At 36.3% G+C, this 26714-nt stretch overlaps 1 protein-coding gene across 1 annotated transcript in view; it reads left to right on the top strand.

The window, feature by feature from the left end:
- The window catches only part of LOC136029980 (codanin-1-like), a gene marked incomplete in the record, with an annotated part of 262581 nt that overhangs the window by 38965 nt on the left and 196902 nt on the right, over positions 1-26714 (top strand). Inside the window, 1 exon segment of the mRNA XM_065708554.1 lies at positions 19322-19476. Within this exon segment, the coding sequence (XP_065564626.1) occupies positions 19322-19476 (155 nt within the window).

Below are 26714 nucleotides of genomic sequence, written 5' to 3'. Positions count from 1 at the left end.
GACTGCAAACTCAATATAGAATACAAGCCAATATAGACTCCAAACAACAACAACATCAGACTTCAAACCTGTAATAGACTGCAAAATCAATATCAATACATACTACTCAATATAGACTGCAAAACTTCACTTCAGCTCACACACTGTAGACTTCAGGTCTATAGGCAAGGATCAGTGAAACAAAGGACAAGTCTTAGGACAAGCGAAAACCATCCTCTGTGGCCCCAGGCAAGAATTATACGTAGCTTCCGAAAATGTAATGTTATATTTATTAATCTGGCCCGGGTTCATACTTTCTTTAGAAGTCACAGATGCTAGATCCCTTATCACTTTCTTATATGAAGCCAAAACTGGCTGAATAGAAAAAAAAAAAAAAAAAAAAAAAAACAGGACAGAATCTGGAGCCGACCTGACTGTTAGGATTCTAAGAATTTTGGACTGGTACCATTGGTCTGGTCTGCTCAGATGCTGCGTATGGATTCCTTTTTCAGTGTTACTACTTCAAACCTGTTTGATTTTGCAATGTCTAAAGTCACTCATAAGGACCAGTTTTGATACGGGGAGGAGGGGTCGGAGAAGGTTTCGTTTTTGGGATAGGGGTCTGAAATTAAAAAAGAAGTATTTTTAAGTCCTAGCTTTTGCATTATTCCACGGGGGCTTCATTCCAATCATGAGGGAGGGGGGTTTAATCTAAGCTGGCCTTGCTTTCTCTGCGGGAATTGGGCCCGGAACAATTTCTTCATATCGGATAGTCTCTTCTCTTTTTTTTTTAAGTGAAGGGGAAATGCTTCAATGAAATACGCCGTAATAAAAATGGTTTTGCGTCGGGAACTAAATGAGAAGGTAAAGACAAAAGATGAGAAAACTACCAAGAAACTACCACTGGAAACTGGATACCTCCACTGGAAAAAAACCTTCACCAAGTATGACCTTCACTGCTAATTTAATGTAAGAAACAATTTTATTGGGGCTTTCCAGGAACATATGTTCCGAGGAATTTTATATGAGTTCTTCCATTTTCGTGTTACTTATAAAAGTAACAGTTACAGTTTATGTTTAACAGTTACAATTTTATGTTGTAAAAATAACAGTTTATGGCTGGCCCCAAGCCCCCCCATTTCGCTTCCTGGCTGAAGGGTCACGAAACGGACATGAGCACCGCCGGTTTGGACCTTAAGGGTCGAGTGCCGTCATACTTACTTACTTACTTATAAAAGACGTGCACGGGAACCTTCAAAACAAATGCCAGCAATACGTATTTCGAGTTTTGGGGAATTTGTCTAGAATTATGGCTCTGACAAAGCCTTAATTTGTTGATTTTAATTTAAATGGAGATACAGTTAAGTAGATCGGGACAACTCAGAATAAATTTTGTTTCTTTATTTAACTGTAAATCTATTGCTAGGACTGAACAGAGGTGTCATCAGCCAAAATGTTTGGGGAGGGGGCAACGAATTTTACCGACTGAACGGTCATTTCTACCGAATGATTTGGGTGATATTACCGTTGAAACTACTTCCTTTTTTGTTTTATGCCGACTAAAATTTGAGATTCTTTCATTGATTTTACGGAATATATTTCCATCAGCCCATTTACCGTAATGAAAAAAATTGAGACTATAAAATAACGGCCTTTCGATCCACTATTTTACCAACCCAATTTTTTTACTAACTGGCTTAAAAAGATTGGGAGGTGACCTCCCTCCCATACTTGACACTCCTGGGGTTGTGTCCTTACATCTTTTTAGTCTTTCTTTAAAATTCCTTCTTTTTTCTTATTTATGATATATAGATACAATAACGTTAAGCGCAATGCTTGTCCTTTAGTACAATGTACTCATTACTACTAACCGTAATGCAAACTAATAACAACTGATGAAAACCCGAATGATGACTTAGATCGTGGGGCAATTTACGTATTAAGCATTAGACTGTTGTTTTAGAATTCAAAATATGCAGAGGAAATTAGGCAGTGAATGATATTTTGCTCATGCACGTCCAATTCCATTTGAGGGATTTGTAAGTCAAGCTGCAAAGGTATGAACTTCGTGTTTTAGGGTAGTCTCTCCCTAAATATTTCAAATTGGTAACTAATTCAGTATTTTAAAAGCTTTATAGAGTAAATTTTCTTATGAAATTCTCTGAAAGAAGTAGTAACATGCCACCAGAGCTTTGGCGATAATTGTAACCACACTTCCAGGGGACAATATTCCTCATAGTTTTGAGGATAGTCTGGCAAAACCCCGCCATTTTCTCCGAAAGTATCTCAAAATACCAATTAAGATAGTATTCTAAAAGTTTACATTGTAAATTTTCTCGTCAAATCCTCTGATAGAAGTAGCAACATACCACCAGAGCTTCGGTGATGATTGTAGCCACAGGTACAGGGGAAGATATACCTATTAGTTTTGAGGATAACCCTGCAAAATTCGTAATATGTAATATGTAAAATAAGTAATATGATACCTGAGCTTTGCTGACGAGTGTAACCATACCTCTGAGGGAAGATATCCCTCTTAGTTGTTAGTATACCCTTACAAAACCCCGTCAGTTTCACCAGAAGTATCTCGACATGGTGACTAAGATATCTAAAAGCTTTATAGTCTAATTTTTCTCCTGATGTCCTCTGGTTGAAGTAGTAATATGGCACCCGAGCTTTCCTGACGAGTGTAACCACAGATCCAGGGGTCAATATCCCCCTTGATTTTTGGCGACAGCCATGCAAAACACCCCCAGTCTCTCTGAAATTATCTCGATGTGGCAACTATTTTGGTATTTGGAAAGTTCTGTAATGTAAGTTTTTTCCTGATATTAAATAAAAAAAACAAGTTTTTTTAAATGAAAGTAAGGAGCGACATTAACACTTAAAACGAACAGAAATTACTCCGTATATGAAAGGGGCTTTTCCTCCTCGACACCCCGCTCCTTACGCTAAAGTTTTTTATTGTTTTAAAAAGTAGAGTTGCGAGAAAGAATCAAACTTTAGCGCAAGGAGCGGGGTGTCGAGGAGGAAAAGCCCCTTTCATATACGGAGTAATTTCTGTTCGTTTTAAGTTTTAATGTCGCTCCTTACTTTCATTTAAAAAAACTTGTTTTTTTTTATTTAATTTCTGAAAGTTTTTTAATTAATGCAAGACTGATTTTGGCTCTCCGTACATAAATTATTAAAATGAAATTTGCATATTAATTTTTTTTTTTGGCTAAATGGCTTTCTCTTAGCTTTGTTCAGGCGATTTTGAGAAATAAGGGGCGGGGAAGGATGTCTTGTTGCCCTCCAATTTTTCGGTTACTTAAAAAGGCAACTAGATCTTTTATTTTTAACGAACGTTTTTATTAGTAAAAAAAATACGTAACTTAAGAATTAACTTACGTAACAAACTTTTATATTCTTATATTTTTGATTATATATATGAGGGGGTTGGTCCCCTCGTTAATACCTCGCTCTTCACACTAAATCTTGTTTTCTCCCAATTCTTTAAGAATGACCCCTGAATCAGAAAGGCCGTAGAATAAATAGTTGAAATTATTTAAAAAATTTTTAGCATAAAGAGTGAAGTGTTTATCTCCTCCTAAATACCTCGCTCTTTATGCTAACGTATTTTTAGAACTCCTCATATGCGTAATAATCTCTGTTCCTTTTTAAGTTTTAGTGCTTCTCCTTACTTTCAATTGAAAAAACTTTGTCATGTTTATATTTTCATTGTTTTTTTTATAGTAATGCTAGAAAGTCCTGCGCCCTTTTCATTGAATTTCTCTTCCCCCATGAAATATTCCTCCAAGGAAAGATCCTCCCATATAGCCCCCTCCCCTGAACCCCACACCCAAACCAAAAAAATCCCCCTGATAACGTCGGTACACTTCCCAGTAACCATTACTGTATGTAAACATTGGTCAAAGTTTGTAACTTGCAGCCCCTCCCCCAGGGACTGTGGGGGGTAAGTCATCCCCGAAGACGTAGTTTTTATGGTTTTCGACTATGCGGAACAAAATGGCTATCTCAAAATTTTGATCCGTTGACTTTGGGAAAAAAATGAGCGTGGGAGGGGGCCTAGGTGCCCTCCAATTTATTTGGTCACTTAAAAAGGGCACTAGAACTTTTCATTTCCGTTAGAATGAGCCCTCTTGCAACACTCTAGGACCACTTGGTCGATACGATGACCCCTGGGAAAAAAAAAAAAAAAAAAACAAATAAACACGCACCCGTGATTTGTCTTCTGGCAAAAAATACGAAATTTCACATTTTTGTAGATTGGACCTTGAAATTTTTTCTATAGGGTTCTCTGATACGCTGAATGCGATGGTGTAATTTTTGTTAAGATCCTATGACTTTTAGGGGGTGTTACCCCCTATTTTCCAAAATAAGACAAATTTTCTCAGGCTCATAACTTTTGATGACAATAACTAAACTTGATGAAACTTATATATTTGAAATCAGCATAATAATTCGATTCTTTTGATATATCTTTTAGCACCGAAATTCCGTTTTTTAGAGTTTCGTTTACTATTGAGCCGGGTCGCTCCTTACTACAGTTCGTTAGCACGAACTGTTTGATTCTCTGATTAAAGCAGTAATATGAAACCTGAGCTTTGTTGATGTGCATAAACACACGTCCAGGGGTGACATTATTAAGCATTGCGAAATGTTTTGTAAGATCGCCTTGTTTGGTTTATACCCAGTGGTATCGATTGGAAAGGGGCATGTGCCCCCCCCCTCTGGAGGTTTTTTTCCACTCCCACTAATTTAAAAAATATTATCTTTTGGGGATATTTTCATTAAAATTGTTTTTTGTGTGTTTTCGCTGAAAAAATAAAAAAACGACACATCGTCCCTCCCTATATTTTCAAAAATACATATTCACCCACCCTCCCTCTCCTCAGTTTCTGTGAATTGCCGCCGCTATGTAGGGCCTTATCTTTTGGATGTTTCACACAGATGTCTTCTAACCTCTTTCATATCGTTTACTCTGAACTTACTTGAAGTACATCGTCTTTGAATAGGCTATTACCTATGCGTTGGGATATTGCTGCAAGTTTGATATATTCTTTCATGCTTTTGTTGGTCGCCCCTGATTTCCTAAGCAGACATAATTTGTACAATGGTAGTTGTATGAGAGAAGAAGATTTAGGGAACAGAGAACAATAGAGTCCTGATTTCAGAGAAACATGCACCGGGAAATGAAGGAAATTTCCAAGACTAATCAAGGAAGGATAATAATAGTTGTCGTGGTAGATAGGAAACATTCCATTGATTTGAATAGTCCTTCTATTCCATTCTTAGGATGTCTGGAATCATATTAGTAAGGTTATTTTGTAATACGATGTGTTGGCAGATGCTATTCCATTTTTTTTTATATGAGAAGAGACTGATGCTAAGGTAATGGCGTTGGGGCTGTGGGAGACGAAATATCCTTCAGTGGAATATCCTTATTTCTGATCCTTAGTGCCTTAGATTGACTACAGGAATGATTTAGCATGGGAATACTAGTCCAGAACCGTGGGTTGTATCCAGGATTTCCTGTTCGGGAAGGGAGAGGTTGGCAAAAAATAAAGGAAACGCAGCAAAATTGGTTTAAATGTATTTTTGTTTTACTTTTGTATGATTCAGATAAAAATTTAGTATAGAACCATGGGTTGTATCCATGATTTCCTCTTCGGGGGGGGGGGGAGTGGTTACAAAAAAATGAAGGAAACCTGTAAAAATTGATTTAAATGTATTTTTTTTAATTTTGTATGATTCAGATAAAAATTTGTATAGAACCGTGGGTCGTATCCAGGACATTTTATTCGGGGAGGGATTGTTACCAAAATCCTAAAGCAAAAAAATACGTTTACATGTGTTTTTCTTACTTTTGTATGATTCAGAACCGTGGGTCATATGCAGTTTCTCCTGCTTGGGGGGGAGGGGGCTGGGCGTTGGTGGATGTCTAGAAAGTGAAGGAGATGCAACAAAATTGGGAAAATAAGTATCTGTTTTCATCTAGTTTCTCCAGTTTCATGATGGCGACTAATGACCTTTTTTCTTTACTATCTATGGGTAGATATGCGGTAATTTCATTGTCAATAATATCTTTGACCACATTTAACTCTTCGGATGTATTTTGATTGACATCCAATAGAATGTAATCAGAGAATGAAAGAGATTGTGGGAATACAACATTTACGGAGATTTTTTCATGATGGGACCGGACCGTAAATAACTGTAACATCTTCTGAGATCATTCTTCAGTGGATTCAGCTAAATCACCAATAATCAACCACGAGTGTTGTTCAATAATATTAAACAGGTCAAGTTCCTGTATGAACTTTATGTCTGGCGTAATAGTCTTTATTTTATCGTAGGACTCTTCTTGCCACACATTATAGTAATAATATATATTTTGGGGATTTTCTAAAAACAATTTATCGTGATTTTGAATTATTTTTGTTTAAAGCGTTGTTTTGCCAGACATTGAAGCGCGCAGATAAGTTATTGGAATGTAATTTAAAATTGATACATATTACTCTTCTCGCTGTCCAAATATAACTTACTGAACCTAACCTCAATCTGTTGAATAAATACTCAAAACATGAAATAGATGGTTTCTTTAATATATTAATAAATGCACTACATATTTATATAAAACAATCAATAATGCTTAAAAAAACATTTGGACATTAAAAGACATTTAAAGTGTATTTGGAAAAGGGTTCCATCCGGGTGGCTGGACGTGACTGAATCCCCCGCGTACTGGCCAGGACGGCAGTTTGTAGGCGGAGCGCCTCCACTGCAGGCGGGGGCTACGATGGTGAGACATAAAATTATAATATCAAGCTCTTTTTAAAACAACAATTCTGCCTTTTTTAAAATAAATAAACAAACATTACAAAAACACGGCTGAGCTGGAGACTGACTGTAAGGATAGAAAAAGGGGGACCTCCTCCCACCGAATATTGAGTTTATTCCAGACCGAGACACCGTCTGTACTCCACACATACGTCTCGACCTGAAGTAAGGTAATGACCGTGTGGTAGTACCCTCACACCGTCCGAGCGTACATAGACTTTATCCAATATGGCCGACATGGTATTTTATTCTACTCGAACTGTATAGCTTTTACATTTAAAAGAGCGAATCGGCATGACCTTCGCTTTTGGAATTATATTATTTTCTACACAGTTTCTTTAAACATTCAGGTCAAAAATTTCTTTTACAAAGTTTGAAAGCACCCCCTTGCAGGCTTTTTTGATATCCTCTTTGGTATCCTTCTTGATATCCTTCGTACTTGCAAGCGCCTTTTGATATGAAGTCGCTGACGACGAGACTGATTGACAAGACTGACGAGGAATTTTGTTCTAGTACCCGGTTTTACACCCCTCAAGGATAATAGAAATTACTTGTTTATTACTAGAATAATAGCGCATCACTTGACGTTTCTGTTTCCTGGAAATAGTGGTACACCCTATGTTTGCTAATTATCCTTTTTTCCCTGAACAGTGATAGACTTCTTGTCTCTATAACAGTTCTGCTTATAGAAAATGGCGGAAAAAATCCCTTTTTGGTGATACGAAATGGCTGGTTTTGTGTGAACTGTGAAAATATCGAGTGATGAGCAATTTGGACCATGCCTTTACTTGAGAGAGCCCCGTTATTTTTTCTTGTCCCTCGTATTTCTTAGGAAAAAACATTCTATTAGGCGACACCAAAAGAAATCCGGATCCGGCGGGGCTCGTAAAAGTTTTTTAAAGAATCAAAGAAACTATTAAGGAATTAACACATGCTTCGCTTAGAAATCATTCCCAATGACGTAGGTCTACTATGCCGTTACAGGCGTGCTATATTATTGTGTAAGACCCAGGTGTACGTACTAACGTCTTGAGGGTTTAATAGCTCCAATTGTACCCCCCATATGGGCCTTTTTAAAAGCAGAGGCGCATCACTACTGCCATTGAAAAAGGATACACATTAGTGCTCTCTTTGCAAAATATGTCGTTCCTTGTTGCTCTCGGAGCGAGACTGTTAGTTTAGCGTAAAATTTTGACAACGGTTATTTTAGTATTTATATTTTTTTTTTTTATTTTGACTCTATAATAGAGGGGATTAAGGTGATTCCTATAAATTATTATCTTTTGGTCTGTAGGATTTTTTTTAAGTGAATAATATAATTGTGGTTGCTAATGTATTAGTAGAAACGTAGTGTCACTTAGATTCTATGTAGATAAAGATGTATCTCCTGAAGTTTGATACTGTCAAGCATTCTAAAATTAATATTTTTGCTCGAGGTGACAAGTTAATATCGGGGCAGACCCACAAAAATAAATAAAAGCTGAGACCTCAAAGTCCCACTGCTTCCACATCCCAAAAATCTTTGTTCTTAGTTTTGCAGCTGAAGGGTCCATCAGTGGATTTGGCCTCCCAAGCCTTGTCATATGTTTGTCAGCTATCAGACTCCTCATTCCCTTACTTTAACCTTAAGCTTGACGCTAGTACTATGAAATATCTCAAGCAGGCTCTTTGTCCTGGCTGGAGATTCTTCTATCAGATGCCTTCTTTTTTCGACGATGGTCATCACACACTTCGGCAAAGCCCTGATCCTCCCTATTTGGAATAGATGCTTCCCCAAATTTTAAATTCCTGTTATGGCCTTTGTGCCCCTTTTCTATGTCAGACCTTTTCAATCGTAGAGTATGTTTGGTCAGAGTGAAATTAAACATAGGGGGTAATTCCTTCGTTTCGTTAGATCCGGCCTTCCAATGCCAATTCTGTTTAACTCCTCCTACATCTTACCTACCCAGCTGAAAAACTGGGATACAAGGTTCTGGTTAGTAAAATCTTATTGACTTTTGTTTCACAGAGCCTTCCATTTCATTGTCCTCAATCCCAAAGTGCCACATAGCCCTTATTATGCTAATTTGGTTTCCATTTTGTGCTAAACTATACAAAGCTTCATAGCAGTAGAATTCTCTCTTTTGCCGGCTCTTTGTATTCTGGAGAGCCCTTAAGCTCAGTTAGGATATAAATTCTCTTCTTGCTGTTTCCACCTGCACCAGTCTTTTGCCTCCGTGTTCCATTGCAAATATTTCAGCCTGAAAAACGGTAGCCACTATCTAAGTATTTCCTTATGGAGTTCAGGGGTGCTCAGGAATATTACTGGTCCAGTATCTGATTTTGTATCAAATCCCTACTCTTCTGTATAACAGATTATCGTATTACTATGATGCAGCAGTTTGATTTCCTGCTCAATTGCATTCCCATCCTTCACATCAATTGGGAATTGCCTTTTAGGTTTAAGTGATGAGATAATATTATCCTTGAGCATCTTCAGCTCCCTGCAATTAAACATCAGTAAGTAGAAAATATGTTTTTCTCATTTGGAATCTGCTTTCTCTGGGGCTATTGACCATTTATCTGACAGCATTTTCTATTGCTTTCTCGTCAGGGAAATTTTCTGTAGGCTGCAGTCCTAAGATGAGCTCCCTTGCTGCCGTGACCGTTCCGTGGTATGCTCCTGTTATCATTAGGAATGCAAGCCTTTGCACTCTGATAGAAGGGGGTCATGTGGTGCATAATTCTAATTGAATGGGCCCAAGTCACTTCTACATATGACAGCATCAATCTAATTAATGACTTACTTGAATAAATAATTAACAGTTCTCATATAATGAGTTTGTGTCTTATCCCATTCTTTCTGGACTGTTATGGTATGCATCCTGTCAACACCAAGGACTTTGAATGGTTGAAAGTCAGCCACGTTTTTTTTTACCCAGTCCTCTCTTAAAGCTCGGGACCTCAGCCTCTCCTCCATACCGGACTAATATAACAAATTGACATTATAACAAATTACTAATTTGTAATTAATATTAATATTAGTTAAAGTTAGTTAATATTTGTAATATTAGTTAATATTAATTTGTAATTAATATTTGTAATTAATATTAATTGTAATTAATATAACAAATTACTAATTTCCCATGTGTCACTTAACTGCACATCAAGCATCCGGTTCAGAGTCTCTTCCAAGTTAGCTGTGAAAGGACCATCCGATCTCGTTGAAATTTCACGTGTGCCCGGTAATCTTTTTCTGGTCTTTAGTAGCCTATTACTAGCTTCTTCTGACTGTACTTTCATAGAAAACCCTCTACAAGGCTCTCTTTGCTCTCCTTATTTATTTCTAAGGAGTTTAAACCCTCCAAGTATGCATCCCATTCTTCAGGATTATTTGTTTGGATAGCAATTCTTTGCACTCCTTGGGTCCACTTTCTTCTTTGACTTGGCTCCAAAGTTCACCAGTTATATGCTTGCTCCCTTTCTTTAACAGACGTTAAAGATCCTGGCCTCTTCCATTTTTATTAGAACTTCCCCATAATGTGTGATGCGCGTTTACATCACATGACAAAATAAGGGAGACTTTTTCATTTTTACAAAGTTCGATCGGCTCTATTACCTTCTTTGGTCGTAGTTTTTCAACTTGTGGCATGCACACTGAGCTTAATACCACTCGTTCATGGATAATAAGATTTTTCAGTTTGACGGCTACTACGTATAGAATGGTCTATAAATGGTAAATGCACTCTCTGAGAGCAGAACTTACCTCATTATTAACATGTAATGTGGCTGCCCTGACCCCCCCCCCATGATCCTCTATCCGACGGTCTAAGGCTTCTGTATCGCTTAAAGTGTTTGCGTCTTTACTAGTAACCTCTCATGATTATATCACGCAGCCTTGTGGTAATGAAGATTGATCTGCGTGCCCTCTATCCCGCGCCGGCTGCATGCTGGGCTAATTCAAGTATAGATGGTATTACAGTTTTAGTCGAGTTTGATCCCGATTTACGCTCTTTTTGTAATGGGCGAGAGCGGCAACTTTTGCCTACCGTGTTAGTCTCATCCCCATAATTTTCTAAGCCTTCCACCATTGCTGATTCTGGGCTCTTAGATTCTGAGCCCTTAGATTGTTGACACAGATTATTGTCACTGCAGTAACTCTTCCCCGTCAATGATTATTGACTCCACGGGTAGGGGTATTTCATCTGTAGTTTTTACAACTAATATTAACTTTTCCATCAGGATGAATAAAAAATTTCTTTTGACTTTGGTTTGTTAGCTCCAAATCAGGACCCTTACTCACAACAAAGCTTTTTACAGACTTTGACAAGGGCGAGGCCTCGGAGAGGCCTCTTACGTGCACCCTCGGTCATCCCCTCTGGATTGCACCTAATGCTTATTGGGTGCATGCAAGATTATTTACCATCTAACACGGCAGCCATCTGGCTGGCGAGCTCAAAGGACGATTCAAAGCCCTGGATCGCTTTCTAAACAGCGATCTATACACTGATAAGACCGACTTTTAACCCCTGTACTCTTTTTTCAGTCCTCATCCACAGATTCATGGCTTACTTCCAGCTCAGCCATTCAAGGGCATGAAGGTGGACTCAGCCAAAGGACTGGGCTGACCCAAGTATTAGCATAGGGTACTGATTTGGGATCCTCTGACGTCTCTGCCCTCCACCCTCTGGTTTGCATTCATGGTCCTCCGCCATTTCTGGCTCCGGGCTTCGTAGATCACCAAGGAACACTAAGCTCAGTATGCACGACCAAATGAGACCAAACCGTTTCGCACTAGCAGCCACTAAAAACGCTCTGTGCTGCGCGCTTAAGGTGGCTGCACGCTACCCTTCTTGTGATGAGAGGCAAACATAAATTCGCTTTGGTTTTCTCTGATTTATAAAACTACTTCGTTTTCCCCAAAAAGTTTGCCTAAATTTTCTTTATGCGCGAATGTTCTTTTCTCTTCTTTGTTTTCGTTGATAAAGGCTTCTGGACACGAAGCCAAAATGTCGAGGCTTTATTTGAATATAAAGCACCGCATTAAGTCTGTTTCTTAAGAATTGCTATGGTGTAAACTCCGACAATAGAGATGTTGTAGCTTCCTATTGAAAAATACTCTTTTGTCTAAAAAGTGTTTTGACGATCTCAAGTAGTCAAATATTTCAAGACGCCGACTGTTCAAATAAATTCAACTTTTCTGTTGCAAGCTTAAGATATTTCCTGAATATTTCAAGCTATGGAGAGAAGCACGTCCCTTGGAATCTATTTTTGATTGAAGGGGGGATTCAAAATATAAGAAAATCACAAGAAAAGAACATCATTAACCACAGAAAAAATCGTAAAATTTGCCAGATTCGTTGTTAAGACAAGTACGAATCCGAAAAAACATACGTAGTCGTCCTTCGAAAGAAGCTTGAGAGTTTTTTTTTTAGTTGATTATTTTCTTTTCTTGTAATTTGCCTATATTTTACGCGAACGACAGCGTCTTTCTCATACAAGACTGAGGGCATTAGCAATATTAGGTCTGGTCTGTTGGGGATTTTTAAGTGACTGAATGTAGGTGGCATTTCTGGTACTTGCAAACTTCTAAATGGTGTATGACTGTGTCTTCTCGAGAAATTTCTTTTGGAAGTTTCCTGTTTTGATTTGTTGCTTCAATTTTGATTTCCTTTTTTTGTGTAGTTTACTTGGTATCTTTATTTATGATTCTATTTAGATTATTAATCTATCCATCTACATCTCTATAGCATGTCAGTAGACATATCATTTATATGTTGTTTATACTATATTGTTTATATTATATTGCTTCATTTATATTTTTTTTGTATATTTTATATGCTTATATTACTATGTTACATTATATATATTATATTATGTATATTTTATATGCTTATCTTATTATATATATATATATATATATATATATATATATATATATATATATATATATATATATATATATATATATATATATATATATACATTATATATTATATATTTGCATTGTATATACATTATATTATTTTCTATTAATGAGACTATATTATTTTATACTTGACCATAAGATAAACCAATCCGACTGTGTTATTTTTTAGATATTTCTAATACATTTGTTCTATCCCTTCTGGCTATTATGCTTAAACAGCCAGATAGCCGCAGGAATAGGAAAGATAATGATATTGCAAATTAACCTTGAAGATGATTTGGTTGAAAGTCTTCCTCTTTCAGATTATTGCCTCGAGAGAAAAAGAAAGCTTTTTCTGCATGAGGTTCTTGTCTATATTTGTACAAAGATCTGGTGTTCAATTTTCTCCAAGGAGAATATTTTGGTTCATTTAAGATAGCGTTTAATGGAAAGCATAAAATAGACAATGAAAGAAAATATAATCACTGGTCTGACTTTCTCTTTATTATATAGCCAATAATTTACATATAAATTTAGACATATTATAAACTATAATATACAAATTGGCAAGTAAAAAACAAGTTTTCGCATTAGTTGAGTTGAAAATTAACGATGAGAAGACTAAGTCGCTAAGACTAGGAATAAGCGAAAAGGTAATGTTGGGTAACGAGAAGATCGATTAAGTGGACTGCTTCATATACCTATGTAGTATTATTAGAAAAGATGATGGCTGCAGTGGAGATGTTAAAAGTTGAATTGCCAAGACTCAGTGTGTTTTTTCGCAGTTTAAAAAAGTTTGGAAGAAAAAGGAAGAGAAGCCAGCGCACCAAGACAAGAATATTGGAAGCTGTAGTGATGACAGTAGGCAAGTATGGCCCTGAAATGTGGGCCGCTCCGGAAAACGGGGGTGGATTTGATAGATGTTTTCCAGAAAAATTACATACGGATTGTTTTGGTATCCGACTGACTTATCGTATCTCAAAAAGAGAGCAGTAGGAAAAATGAGGATCCATCCCACTTTCTAGGGCTATAATGAGAGAAAGGTTGAGATGGCTAGGACATGTTCTGAGGATGAAGGATGACAGATTGCCAATGATTGTCCTTGTCAGCCGACTGCCTAGAGACAAAGGAAATGCAAGTCGTTACCAAGTGGGGTGGGAGGATGTGAGGAAAGATTTAAGGGAAATGGGAACTTTTTGCGAGTGTGTAAAGAGATATGCATTGAATAGATTGAGACGGAGGAGGAGTGTAGGTAGCTGTGTTAGCCTCAGATTGTTTGGTGCTGCAGTGAGTTGTTAGTAGTAGTAGTAGTTGCAGAAATAACTTTATATTCATGGTTTTTCCAAAAGAAACAGTTTTTTAAAAAACAAAATGTAAAAACAAAATGTACAACAAAATGTAAAATGTAAATTGATTGCAATTCTGTTTGTAGTTGACTTTACGTTTTAACAGCAGTTGAGAATTGCGTTTATGATTTTCTCTTTTAAATAAAAATGAAAGGAGAAGATAAATAACAGGTAAACTTTTTGATCAAGACAGGGAAAAAAATGTGAGGGAAACTAAGACAGAGAAATAAAAGCCTGAATTTTTTGGCCTCACATCCAAAATTGTTTATCTGCAGAAAAAAGGAATAACTAGACTGCGCAATAAAATATAGAAGAAAATTATGTGAAGATGTAAAAAACAGTGTACAGAAAGAGAAAAAACCTCGTATCTTCAAAATTTTTTTTTGATTACTAAAAGTTCTAAGCAAAATTTGATTTTCGACCAAAACACCACACCAATCCAATCAAGCAGTGGTATTATATTGAATAGTTCCTATAGGGGAATATTGTCATCTGACAAATTGTCATCTGGCTAAGAAAAAAAAAAGACTTATTCCGAGCAAAAATCAAGGTCAGAGATATGAGAAGGGCCATTCTTAACCCTGAAACGAGCGGGAATAGCAATTTGAGATTAAACGAACAGAAATTGCTATTGATGAATTGACGAAATCTAAAAGGAACAGGAATGTAAGTGAATATGCCCATCAAACTTAGAATAAACTGCATAAGATGAGCACATGAAACATAAAACAAACATAAATTACCGCAAATAAGAGTGAACCTACCGCCCCTTAAACCCTATAAGGGCGAGAGCCCCTTTTTGACTACAAATAGTGCCAACAAAAAATTCTTTAAACGCATTTTAATTTACCTTAAAAAAAATTATCAAACTTTCTGGCCCTATTTTTAAAGGGCCCAGTCCCCCAATAATCATTTTGTTTAGCATTAGGGTTCCTTTGGCGTAAAAACTCATGTATGTAGGTTTCAGTCTGTAAAAAAGAAGACAAATATTTAGTGTAATTTTTTGTGTCCGTATCTTTGAATGAACCATTATTTGTTTTTTTTTTGTATATTTTGCTCCATTTGGCTCAAAGTACTAGAGGATATAAGTTTCAAGCTGACCAGAAAAAAAAAGTTGTTTGAATCTTTTTTTGGCCCACTTTGTTGGGTTGGTGGGGTTTTCTGGCAGGTGATTGTTTACCATACAATCATTGTGGCAAATTCAATCTTTGTTTATTTCTTTGGAGAGAAATATGACCAAGTTTAAATAGGGGATGTTTGTTTAAGTCGAATAGCACATTTGACAGGGGCAGCTACATATACAGGGCTGGAGGGTCATCCCGTTTTCATCTGAAAATCGATTTTACCACCTTTTCTAGTATCTCTTGTATCTTTCAAGGAACTTCCCTTTTCATAGTTTTCTTCTGAATCTATACCCTCACCTGAAATTAACTCTTGCGTTCGTACCTGGATATATTAGTATTTGAGCATGCAATTTCCATGGTGGGCATTAAGGGAAATGCAATTGTCAGTATTGGAGTCTATGCAGTTCAGTTGGCTTTTATTCCGTTCCTTTGATTAATAATAAAGGTCCCATTAGTTGGTAAAATAGAAGGAGACAGGAATTATATAGAATAGGAAACAAATTAAGCAGTAAACAGAATACAAAAAAATATGTAATTAATTCCTGAGACCACACTGGCTAAGTATGACAAGATGAGAAAAAAAGCGAAAAAAAGGGAAAAATGAGGATATTTCCTGCCAGTGAAAATGAAAATACAATGCAAATATTTTGGCCAAGTGTAAAGAGTAAAAAAGCAAAAAAAGTAAAGTAAAAAAAGACCGTCAAGAACAACCCCTAAAATAAAAGCAAGACCCTTCCACCGTCCCTTGAACGATCGAGGAGAGGTCTCGGCCGAAATATTTGCATTGTATTTTCATTTTCACGGGCTAGAAATATCCTTGTTTTTCCACTTTTTGAGTTTTTTTCTCGTTTTGTTAAAATAAATATGGAAAATAAGACAAAAATAAAAAGAGAAAATAGGAAATACACTAGGAGTATTATTATCTTATAGTTCGTGTTGTTTACATGATATGCTGGAAGAATGCAAGCGTCTATTAAAATAAGCATCATTATTTTTTTTTTTCAATCAGTAAGGATAAAGATGGTATTATCGATGTTTGGAAGACTAAAAGTTAAGAAAAGAGAAGGAAAATAAGATAGTTAGAATGAAAAGGAAGTTAATAAGAGCGAATGAAGAGTAGAAGATAAAGTAGAAGAAATAAAACTTTTTTATTCTGCTCTGACTCCCCGTTCCTTGTGATTTTTTTTTCTCTTTTAGGTGAAAAATTTGATTGCTATATCACAACCGATTATCATAAATTGTGGGAGTAATCTTCCTAAATGACATCGTCATCGCTATGCATTAGTTTAAGATTCAGAATTCAGAATATTTGATGACCGTGGCACATACGTGCACTGTAACCGTTTTGAACAGAGTCTGGAGAATTAACAAGAGTTAGAGTAGCGTGCAGACATCAAACTCTGCCAGTTAATAAATATATGAACGAAGATGAATCAAACAAAATATTTAAATTATTACAGAGAGACTCAATGTCATGCTGTAGAAACCAGTAGTTTACATTATGTGACTGAAATGGAACAATTTATTTGTACTCACTTCTAAGCCAAGCTACTAACACCGGCGAGCTCCCAACACCAACTACTCTTTCTACATCCTTTTTGTGCCTCTTTTACCATATTGTTTACACCGGGTACTTGTTATTTAACATGAATTAATTCATACAAACAAAAACATCTCCAAGGCTATGCCAAGAAGAGATTCAATCCATAGTAAATAAATCATACGTCCAATAGGACGAAATTCTTACAGTACAAATTAACTGCACAAAATTATGAAATGTAAAGTGGCAAATTTGTGCATATAAACCTATTATTATTCCCACAAAAATAAATGACAGATCATCTAATAGCATTCTTAGACATTATTTGCCGGCACCTTCGACGACCCCATCTGCAGCTTCACCCATTTGAAACGGGAGTTACGTCAATCCATCTGACAACAGCTACGATGCTTTGTGTTGGCCCAAATTCATTTTTGCTAAGACGAACATTTCAATCTTAAAGATTGAAAAGTAGAATTTAAATGTGTATTAAGTGTCTGCTATAAAAATATATAGCCCCGCCGGACCCCGCCGAGAGGCGGGGTCCGGTGCGCTGGTTGGTGCCCTGGATTCGGGATCCCTTGTCTGAGAGGACGCGGGTTCGAATCCCAGTGTACCCAATTCTTCAGTTGGGACGGGGGTCAGTGGCGTGACTCTGTTTGCTTACCTAGAGTCGACCCATCTCTAAATGGGTACCTGGAGAAATCTGGGGAAGGTAAACAGGAAGGGTGTGCGAAAGCACAGGATGGCTGGCCCCCAACCCCCCATTGCACTTCCTGGCTGAAGGGCCAAGAAATGGAGATCAGCACCGCCGGTACGGACTGTAAAGTCTAATGCCGTATCCTTTACCTTTACCTTTTGTAAAAATATATACCAGTGATTGAATCACCATAAAATACGTTTTGAGCACATGGGGTTTAATGGCTCTTATGACAAGCCGGGATGAAAATTAGGGAGTAGGTTATTCAGCCAGTTGTCAATTAGGTGCAACCACGTTGTTAATGAGGTGCAATGAGTTGTCAATCACAGTTGCAATTTGCGATTCTTCTTTCTTTTAAACTTATTATCCACCCCCCCTTTTTATAAATTCACTCACAATTTCTAAAAGGTGATATGGACCTGTTTCCTTTAAAGCTTCGAGGTATATTTTGACGATTAGATTCTGGTTGAAATTCATAAGGCTAAGTGAAGACAGACTAGTTAGGGCTGCTTATGAAGAGTTGCTAAAGGGTGGCTTGAAGGTTTCGTGCCCGTCCAAGATCCAATCACTGCTAGATGAAGTTGAAATGTCCTAGTGATGGAGTGATGGCTTCGGTCCTTGTGTTTTACCTACAGATTTAGTAACCCAGGTGCGTTCTATTTTAAAGAGTCAAGAAGTTCAGTTGCTAGTTGGTAATTCTGAAACATTAAAAATTTCTAATTTGGTAAAATCTGGTTTTAGAGAAAAAGTTAATTTGAAATTTCATGTACCGAGTAAGGCTCTATGTCAATGGTTACGACTAAGGGCAAATTTACTTCCAGTTCAAAGCAGAAAAAAAGGATTTTATGGAAGGAGTACGATTTCTGGAAGGAGGTATGCTTGCCCTCTTTGAGAGGGGGGAAGGAAGATTTGGATAATTTCTACAGGAGTCCTCGGTGCTTTCTGGTTTCGGGAGGAAATATTTACAAGGGGTTAATTTGCAGCTTTCTGACATTGTTCAATGTTGTAAACCAATGACAATAACTCGAATCGGTGTATAGATAGATAACTGCTTAGAAAGAAGAAAAAGTGTGTGCGTTTAAGTTTTTTTTGTACTCCGTTTTTTATGTCCTTTGTATTTTTTTGCTGGCGACTGACTATTTTATATACATTTTTTGGGAGGTATATGACCCCAGGGCTTTTCAAATATACTTAAATATGTATCTATCTAAGGCTGCTTCACTCAGATAACTTCGAAGACCACACTGCCTTTCCATGACGAAAGTAAGACAGTTCAAAATAGGGATGAAACCTTTTTATTGACAGTGAACAGATATAAAATTTAACTGGATATTTCGAACACACATACAGTGTTCATCATCAGCAGTAAAACTAACTTTAGTTTTACTGCTTATGATGAACACTGTATATGTGTTCAAAATATCCAGTTAAATTTTATATCTGTTCACTGTCAATAAAAAGGTTTCATCCCTATTTTGAACTGTTTTACTTTCGTCTGTTTCACTCTATTGCCCTCTTAGGTGTCTAGGAGGAACGTTACAGCGGTCGTTTGTCCATTGTGTGAAAAACCTTAGCAAAATTCTAAAGATGTATTGAATTATCATAATACTGACCAAAACGCACCTAGATGGAAGAGGAGAAGGTTTGTTTCCCCGGCTTCTAAGATAACTTTCAGGTGGGCTAAGGTTTGACAAAAAGAAAAACAAATAGCAGAAAAATATTATATTTCTGCTGAATGCTGTTTTTTCAATTTTGTATATTTTCAGTGTGTTAGAGAGAAAGGTGACGGGTTGAAGCCTCTCACCGTTTCCAGTTGGTGCTTTTAATGATTCTTATGCTACTACAACTGGTATGGTATTTTAATTGTACGTTTTGGGCTCTCTAACTCTTAATCTTTTTTAGGTGTCTTGGAGGAAAGTGACAGGAGCCGTTTTGCCCAGAGTGTGAAAACTCTCCGACTTTTAGCCAAATTCTTAGGACTTATAACTTTTGGTCCTTTTCAAACTGATAGGGTACCCGAGAGTTTAGTTGTAGAATTAATGGAGGAACGATCTGAGGTGAGTTGAATTTTATATTCTTTGTTTTTTAAATTTTGCTTTCGTGCCAAAATGACTCTGCTTGCGGAAGGTTGACAGCCTGGACCTTTGACCATCTTATGATACCGTTTTTCTCCTCTTTGAGGTTTTTTTAAACCTCAAAAAATTTGAGGTTTTTCCATCCTTCAACAATACTTATTGTATCAAAATCATTTTGCACGCAATTTCTGCTTTCAGCCTCCCGTCTCTCTAAAATTTATGGGTTTTACAGTAGTCTTGATAAGTTTCAAATAATTCGTTATTTTTTAATAATTTGACCCCTTGCCCCTCCCCTGAAATACTTCCTGAGTACAAACCCTAGTAAGCAGCATATTTTCTAGTGAGGATCTACCAATTAGGCCCGTTGACGTTGTTAGAACAATGCAATATTACATTCTAAACACGTGTCTCCTTTCGAGAAAAAATCTCTGAATTCTTGTTTAAAGAAACACCTGACGTCCAGAACGGGCTCTGTTCGGCTTCCAACATATTATTCTACTAATTTATTATTCTACTAATAATATATATTCTACTAATATATATTATTCTACTAATAATATTATTCTACTAATTTATGACTGAACTGCATTTTCCTTTTTTTTTTATATACATCAAAAGGAAATCAAAACAGAATAAAAAATCTTGTTGGCTTGCGGGAAGTGCACATACTCTATCTGTCTGCACTTAGCATTTAAGGCTACAGGCCGGCTGGTACCAATATGGCTCTTCAAACTCGCTCTGGCTTTCTTCTGCACAAGTTAAAAATTCGATGCCGCCTGAAGCAAAAAATAAAACTTATAATTGCTGCTCTAAACAGTGAAAAATCAAGCTATAAAAGGGATATTTTCAGAGTCGGAAGAAAATAATCATTTTTTCGATATGTCAATATCGATATTTGATATGTGATAATCAACATGTGATAATTTTTCGATATGTGGATGATTTTTTTCGATAATGTGAGTACTTGATCTGTCTGCTCCTTGCAATTTAAGGCTACAGACCGGCTGGTACCAATATGGCTCTTCAAACTCACTCTGGCTTTCTTCTGCACAAGTTAAAAATTCGATACCGCCTGAAGCAAAATATAAAACTTACAATTGCTGCTATAAACAGTGAAAAATCAAGCTATAAAAGGGATATTTTCAAAGTCGGAAGAAAATAAGGATTTTTTCGATATATGTGGATGATTTTTTCGATAATGCGAGTACTCGATCTGTCTGCTCCTAGCAATTTAAGGCTACCGGCCGGCTGGTACCAATATGGCTCTTCAAACTCACTCTGGCTTTCTTCTGTACAAGTTAAAAATTCGATGCCGCCTGAAGCAAAAAATAAAACTTACAATTGCTGCTATAAACAGTGAAAAATCAAGCTATAAAAGGGATATTTTCAGTGTCAGAAGAAAATAAGGATTTTTTTGATATGTGAATATCGATATGTGATATCTGGTAATCGAAATGTGACAATTTTTCGATATGTGAATGATTTTTTCGATAATGTAAGTGCTCAATCTGTCTGCTCCTAGCGATTTAAGGCTACAGGCCGGCTGGTACCAATATGGCTCTTCAAACTCGATCTGGCTATATTCTGCACAAGTTAAAAATTCGATGCCGCCTGAAGCAAAAAATTAAACTTATAATTGCTGCTATAAAGAATGAAAAATCAAGCTATAAAAGGGATATTTTCAGAGTCGGAAGAAAATAAGGATTTTTTCGATATTTGATATGTGATAATCAACATGTGATAATTTTTCTATATTTGGAAGATTTTTTCGATAATGTGAGTACTCGATCTGTCTGCTCCTAGCAATTTAAGGCTACAGGTCGGCTGCTACCAATATGGTTCTTCACACTCACTCTGGCTTTCGTGTGCACAAGTTAAAAATTCAGTTCGTAAAAAAACAACAACGAGAAAATCAAAAATGTATTTACATCAGCTTCAATCAACACACACAAAACATTAATTGCATGTTTGTGAAGCGCTTTTTCAGTGGAATTTCGTAATGCTGCATATGTAATCAGTGTAATATCTGGTGAAAGTTTATACTTTTGAGCTAAGGCATTCAGCTTGTACGTTAGGTGTACTTGCTGTACAGTCCAAGAGAAGCTGTTGTAAAGTTTTTTAGTCAATATCCAGAGTCTATAATTACAGATATGATCCAATAATCCGATCAAATATCTCTGACTCAGATAAAATTAAAATAATAATAATTTCTGATTAAATTATAGACTAAATAATTTAATCATTTTTTTACTCTATAGTTTGTGATACTAGTATTTGATTATAATTTTTCTACAATTTTTAACTCCTTTTTTGTATTCCTTTTTATTTTTAACTTTTTGAACAATCAATTTTTGTCTTCGAAATGCTTTTTCAGTGGAAGTTAGTAAAGGTTCATCTAAAACCAGTGTAATATCTGCTGGAAGTTTATACTTTTGAGATATTCAGTTGAGGGAATTCAGTATGTACATTCCAGCTGTATTTGCTGTGTATTCGAAGAGAAGGCGTTGTAAAGTTTCGTCAATTAATTTGAAGTTTACAATTTTGATCGCTATTTTGCTTCCATCTGTATTCTTCTCATCGTAGCATTACTGCTAAGCTTTTTATTCTAAAATACACCCGATTGTATTCAGGCTCTTTAAATATCTGCATCAGAGCAAGATGTGGCTTTCTAAGAGGGTGGCGGTTTCTAATTACATCTCTAAGCATGATTGAATACTTTTGAGCAAGTTGTTCGCTAATAGACTTTGTTGTCTATGCATTCAGACTGAATTATTTTGATCAGATTTAAATTCTAAAAGAGTGTGTTGCTTTATCGTATTTTAAAATGATTTCAAAACTGCTGACGCCACGAACACTGAAAGGTAGAGATTCTGGTAGGCTGACACCATAGTCAGAATACAAGTCATAATACATACGTCATCACCATATTCAGAACACACGTCATGATATACGCATCGTCACGATAGTCAGAATACACGCCATGATACACACGTCCTCACCATAGTCAAAATACACGCCAAAGAGAAATCTGTGTCGCTTTATCATGTTTTAAAATGATTTCAAAACTGCTGACGCCACGAACAGTGAAGGGCAGAGATGCTAGTAGGCTGACGCCATAGTCAGAATGCAAGTCATAATACACACGTTATCACCATAGTCAGAATACACTTCATGATACATGCGTCATAACCATAGTCAAAATACACGTCATGATACGCACATCCTCACCATAGTCAAAATACACGCCAAAGAGAAATCTGTGCCGCTTTATTGTGTTTTAAAATGATTCCAAAACCGCTGACGCCAAACAGTGAAGGGTAGAGACGCCGGTAGGCTTTTCAATACCAAGGGAAAGGCTAATTTTTGCGCCTTGTTAACCAATGCACCCGAATAATGAAAAAAGAAGAAAAAACGCTTTTTTTCTGAATGATGAACAAACAGATAATACCACTGGGTATGCGTATAGCCACTTGCCACTCTCTAGCTACACCACTGGTGAAGGTTTTGTTCAATAGAATTAGAAATATTCCAAGTTAGATTATTTTTGGTTCCTTAAAACTTTGTATAGTTGAATTAAGTATCTGAACTTGTTTGGATCCATAATAGAATTATCTGAAAGTAGATATATTTTTGTATGTTGTAGTTATTTTTGATTGGTCGTGAAAAATATAGCGGTAGCCTAATGTGGTGAACGTAGCCTAGTTTAGTAGTTTTTTTTTTCACAAATACACATATACTGCTCTTTGACAAAATAAAGTCTTATATTTGCCGTAATGTTTAGCAAAAGTGAAAAAAGGCTAAATAAACTGCAACTAACACTTTTATTTCAGTTTTGTAATTAACTTTGTGATTTTTCTGGATTATAATAAATGGGTTGTATTGTCTTTTGATCGGAAATTAATTTTATTAGATAATACAATAGAAAAAATATATAAAGCATCATAGAAAACAATATATAAAACATAAATAATATATATAAATATGTGAAAAATATATATGAAAAAATATATATGTGAAAGATATATAAATATTACAGAGAAAACAATGCACAAAGCATTCAATCAATTTCCAAGTGAGAAATATAAAGAACAATTTAATTTTGTCAATAATTTCAATATGAAAAGGGACGGAGGAGGGAAATTTGATTTCCTTTGCTTATCGATTTTCGTTGCTTTTTCATCCAATTTCCTAGCGCTTTCTTTGAAAGCGATGTTTGCTTGACTTAAGGCCTATCCGATTTTATCTTCTAGGCCTATCTGATTTTATCTTCTTCTAGAGCTTTTAGTAACTTGCATTGACCTGGAATATTATTCACCTTAATTATCTCAGAGTCGCGCTAGGGGCAAGCGAAGCACTTTATAATACTTTGTCAGTTTTCAAATCAGCAACGGAGAAAAATTTCTTTTATCATGTTTTATTTAAGGGAGGGGGGACTTGATTTCCTTCCCTATCAATTTCCCACAGTTCTTGCTCTCAAGTATGAAAGCTAAGTTTTTGTCGTAAAAGGTTTAAAATTGCCCGGAAAATTGTAAATTGAATAAAATTAGACTGAGTGGAGGAACTATGAATTCTTTTAAGGTTTGACTTTATCACATATTTTGAAATCTTTTTTCTTTTTATTTCTTTCACAGTTTCGCTTTCTTTCAAAAAACAGTCCTTTAATGGATAATCAATGGGATTTTTTTGTATAATTTTCCAAGACCAGAATGTTTATATTTGCTACTAATTTGTCAAAAATCCAGGATATATGAAATACAGCGTTCAACTTGTCATCAAAGTAATAGTTCTTGGGGGAGATTCTATTCCGAAATGTTTCATTAATTTCTGCTTAGTGAGGTTTTATTCATTCGTGCTTCTTAGAGACAAATGACTGAATAAAATTAGGCGAAGCAAAAAACGTACTTGTTTAACAAACTTCTTAATATACTGCTTCTTTAATAGACTTTCTTTGAATAAATGTAACAATTACAACGATTATATACATACATACATATATATATATATATATATATATATATATATATATATATATATATATATATATATATATATATATATATATATATATATATATATATATATATATATATATATAAATATATATATATATATATAAATATATATATAAATATATATATAAATATATATATATATATATATATATATATATATATATATATATATATATATATATATATATATATATATATATATATATATATATATATATATATATATATATATATACATATACTAGCTGTTGGGGTGGCGCTTCGCGCCACCCCAACACCTAGTTGGTGGGGGCGCTTCGCGCCTTCCCCCCAAGCCCCCCCCCGCGCCATATTAGTTACGCGCCATTGTAGTTGTGTCCCTGTGTCCCACCTGTGAATATAGATAGATATGTATATATATATTTTTAACTACGTAAAACTTGCGAATATACAACATTCTTGGCTGTCCCATTGTCTGTGCATATAAATAGATTGTCAGGTTGTCCCCGTCGTCATTTATATATCCCCCTGTGCCCCCGGCGTCCCTGTTGTTGTTGTTTCCCTGTGTCCCGGTCGTCAATTGTGTCCCGGTGTCCCAGTCTGTAATTTGTCTTTGAGTGTCGCGGTCGTCATTTATATTCCCTGTGTCCCGGTGTCTCGGTCGTCATTTTTGTCCCGGTCGTCATTTGTGTTCCGGTGTCCCGGTCTGTAATTTCTCTTCGAGTGTCCCGGTCGTCTTTTATATTCCCTGTGTCCCAGTCGTCATTTGTGTCCCGGTGCTTTCTTGATGGTGATTGCTAATCGAACATTCCTTGTGTCCCGGTCGCTATGTCCCTATGTTCCGGTGTCCCGGTCGTCATTTGTGTCCCGATGTGCCGGTCTGTAATTTCGTCAGTCTACAAACATGACGTCAGTCGACACACAAACATGACGTCATTCGACAGACAACTTATTTTTATATATATACTAGCTGTTGGGGTGGCGCTTCGCGCCACCCCAACACCTAGTTGGTGGGGCGCTTCGCGCCCCCCCAAGCCCCCCCGCGCGTGTAAGTCGTTACGCGCCATATTAGTTACGCGCCATTGTAGTTGTGTCCCTGTGTCCCACCTGTGAATATAGATAGATTTATATATGTGTTTCAAACTACGTAAAAATCGCGAATATACAACATTCTTGGCTTTCCCATTGTCTGTCCATATACAAAGCCGTATGTACTAATAATGACGTCATATGCAAACGCTCTTTTTACAAACAAACAAACATGCATACACACAACTCGTTTTTATATAGATAGATAGATAGATAGATACAATACAAATTAACTACGTAAAACTTGTGAATATACAACAGTCTTCGCTGTCCCATTGTCTGTGCGTATAAATAGATTGTCAGGTTTACCGACCCTCAAAGATGCAACATACAATTGTACATTGGTAAAGCAATCTGTATTAAGATCTATACCGCATTTTTCTAGTGATTGCCCTTGAGCTTTGTTGATGGTGGTTTGAAATGCTAATCGAATTGGGAATTGCAATCTTTTAAATTGAAAAAGCAGATCCGTTGGAATCATGGGAATGCGAGGAATAAGAACAGCCTCACCCTCATAAGGCCCTGTCAAGATTGTGGCCTCTATTAGGTTTTCCATTGTTTTTTTTTACGGCAAGTCGCGTGCCATTGCAAAGCTTTGGTGGGTTGATATTTCTTAAAAGTATTATTGGTACCTCTATTTTTAGTTGTAGCACGTGTGGTGGAAACCCTGAAGGATCTATGGAATTTAAAAATTCAGATGGATAATTAACCGCTTCATTTGGTTCCAAAATCCAAATTAACTGCGTAAAACTTGCGAATATGCAACATTCTTCGCTGTCCAATTGTCGCTGCATATAAATAGATTGTCAGGTTTACCGACCCTCGAACATGCAACGTACAATTGTCCATGGGAAAAACAATCAGTATTAAGATCTATACCACATTTTTCTAATGATTGACCTTGAGCTTTGTTAATGGTGATTGCAAATGCTAATCGAATTGGGAATTGCAATCTTTTAAATTGAAAAGGCAGATCCGTTGGAATCATGGGAATGCGAGGAATAAGAACAGCCTCACCCTCAAAAGGCCCTGTCAAGATTGTGGCCTCTATTAGGTTTTCCATTGTTTTTTTTACGGCAAGTCGAGTGCCATTGCAAAGCTTTGGTGGGTTTATATTTCTTAAAAGTATTATTGGTACGC

The sequence above is a fragment of the Artemia franciscana genome, chromosome 8, assembly GCF_032884065.1.
Source record: "Artemia franciscana chromosome 8, ASM3288406v1, whole genome shotgun sequence".
Classification (NCBI taxonomy): domain Eukaryota; kingdom Metazoa; phylum Arthropoda; class Branchiopoda; order Anostraca; family Artemiidae; genus Artemia; species Artemia franciscana.
The sequence above is the reverse complement of the archived record's forward strand: the minus strand, read 5'-3'. Positions and strand labels throughout refer to the sequence as shown.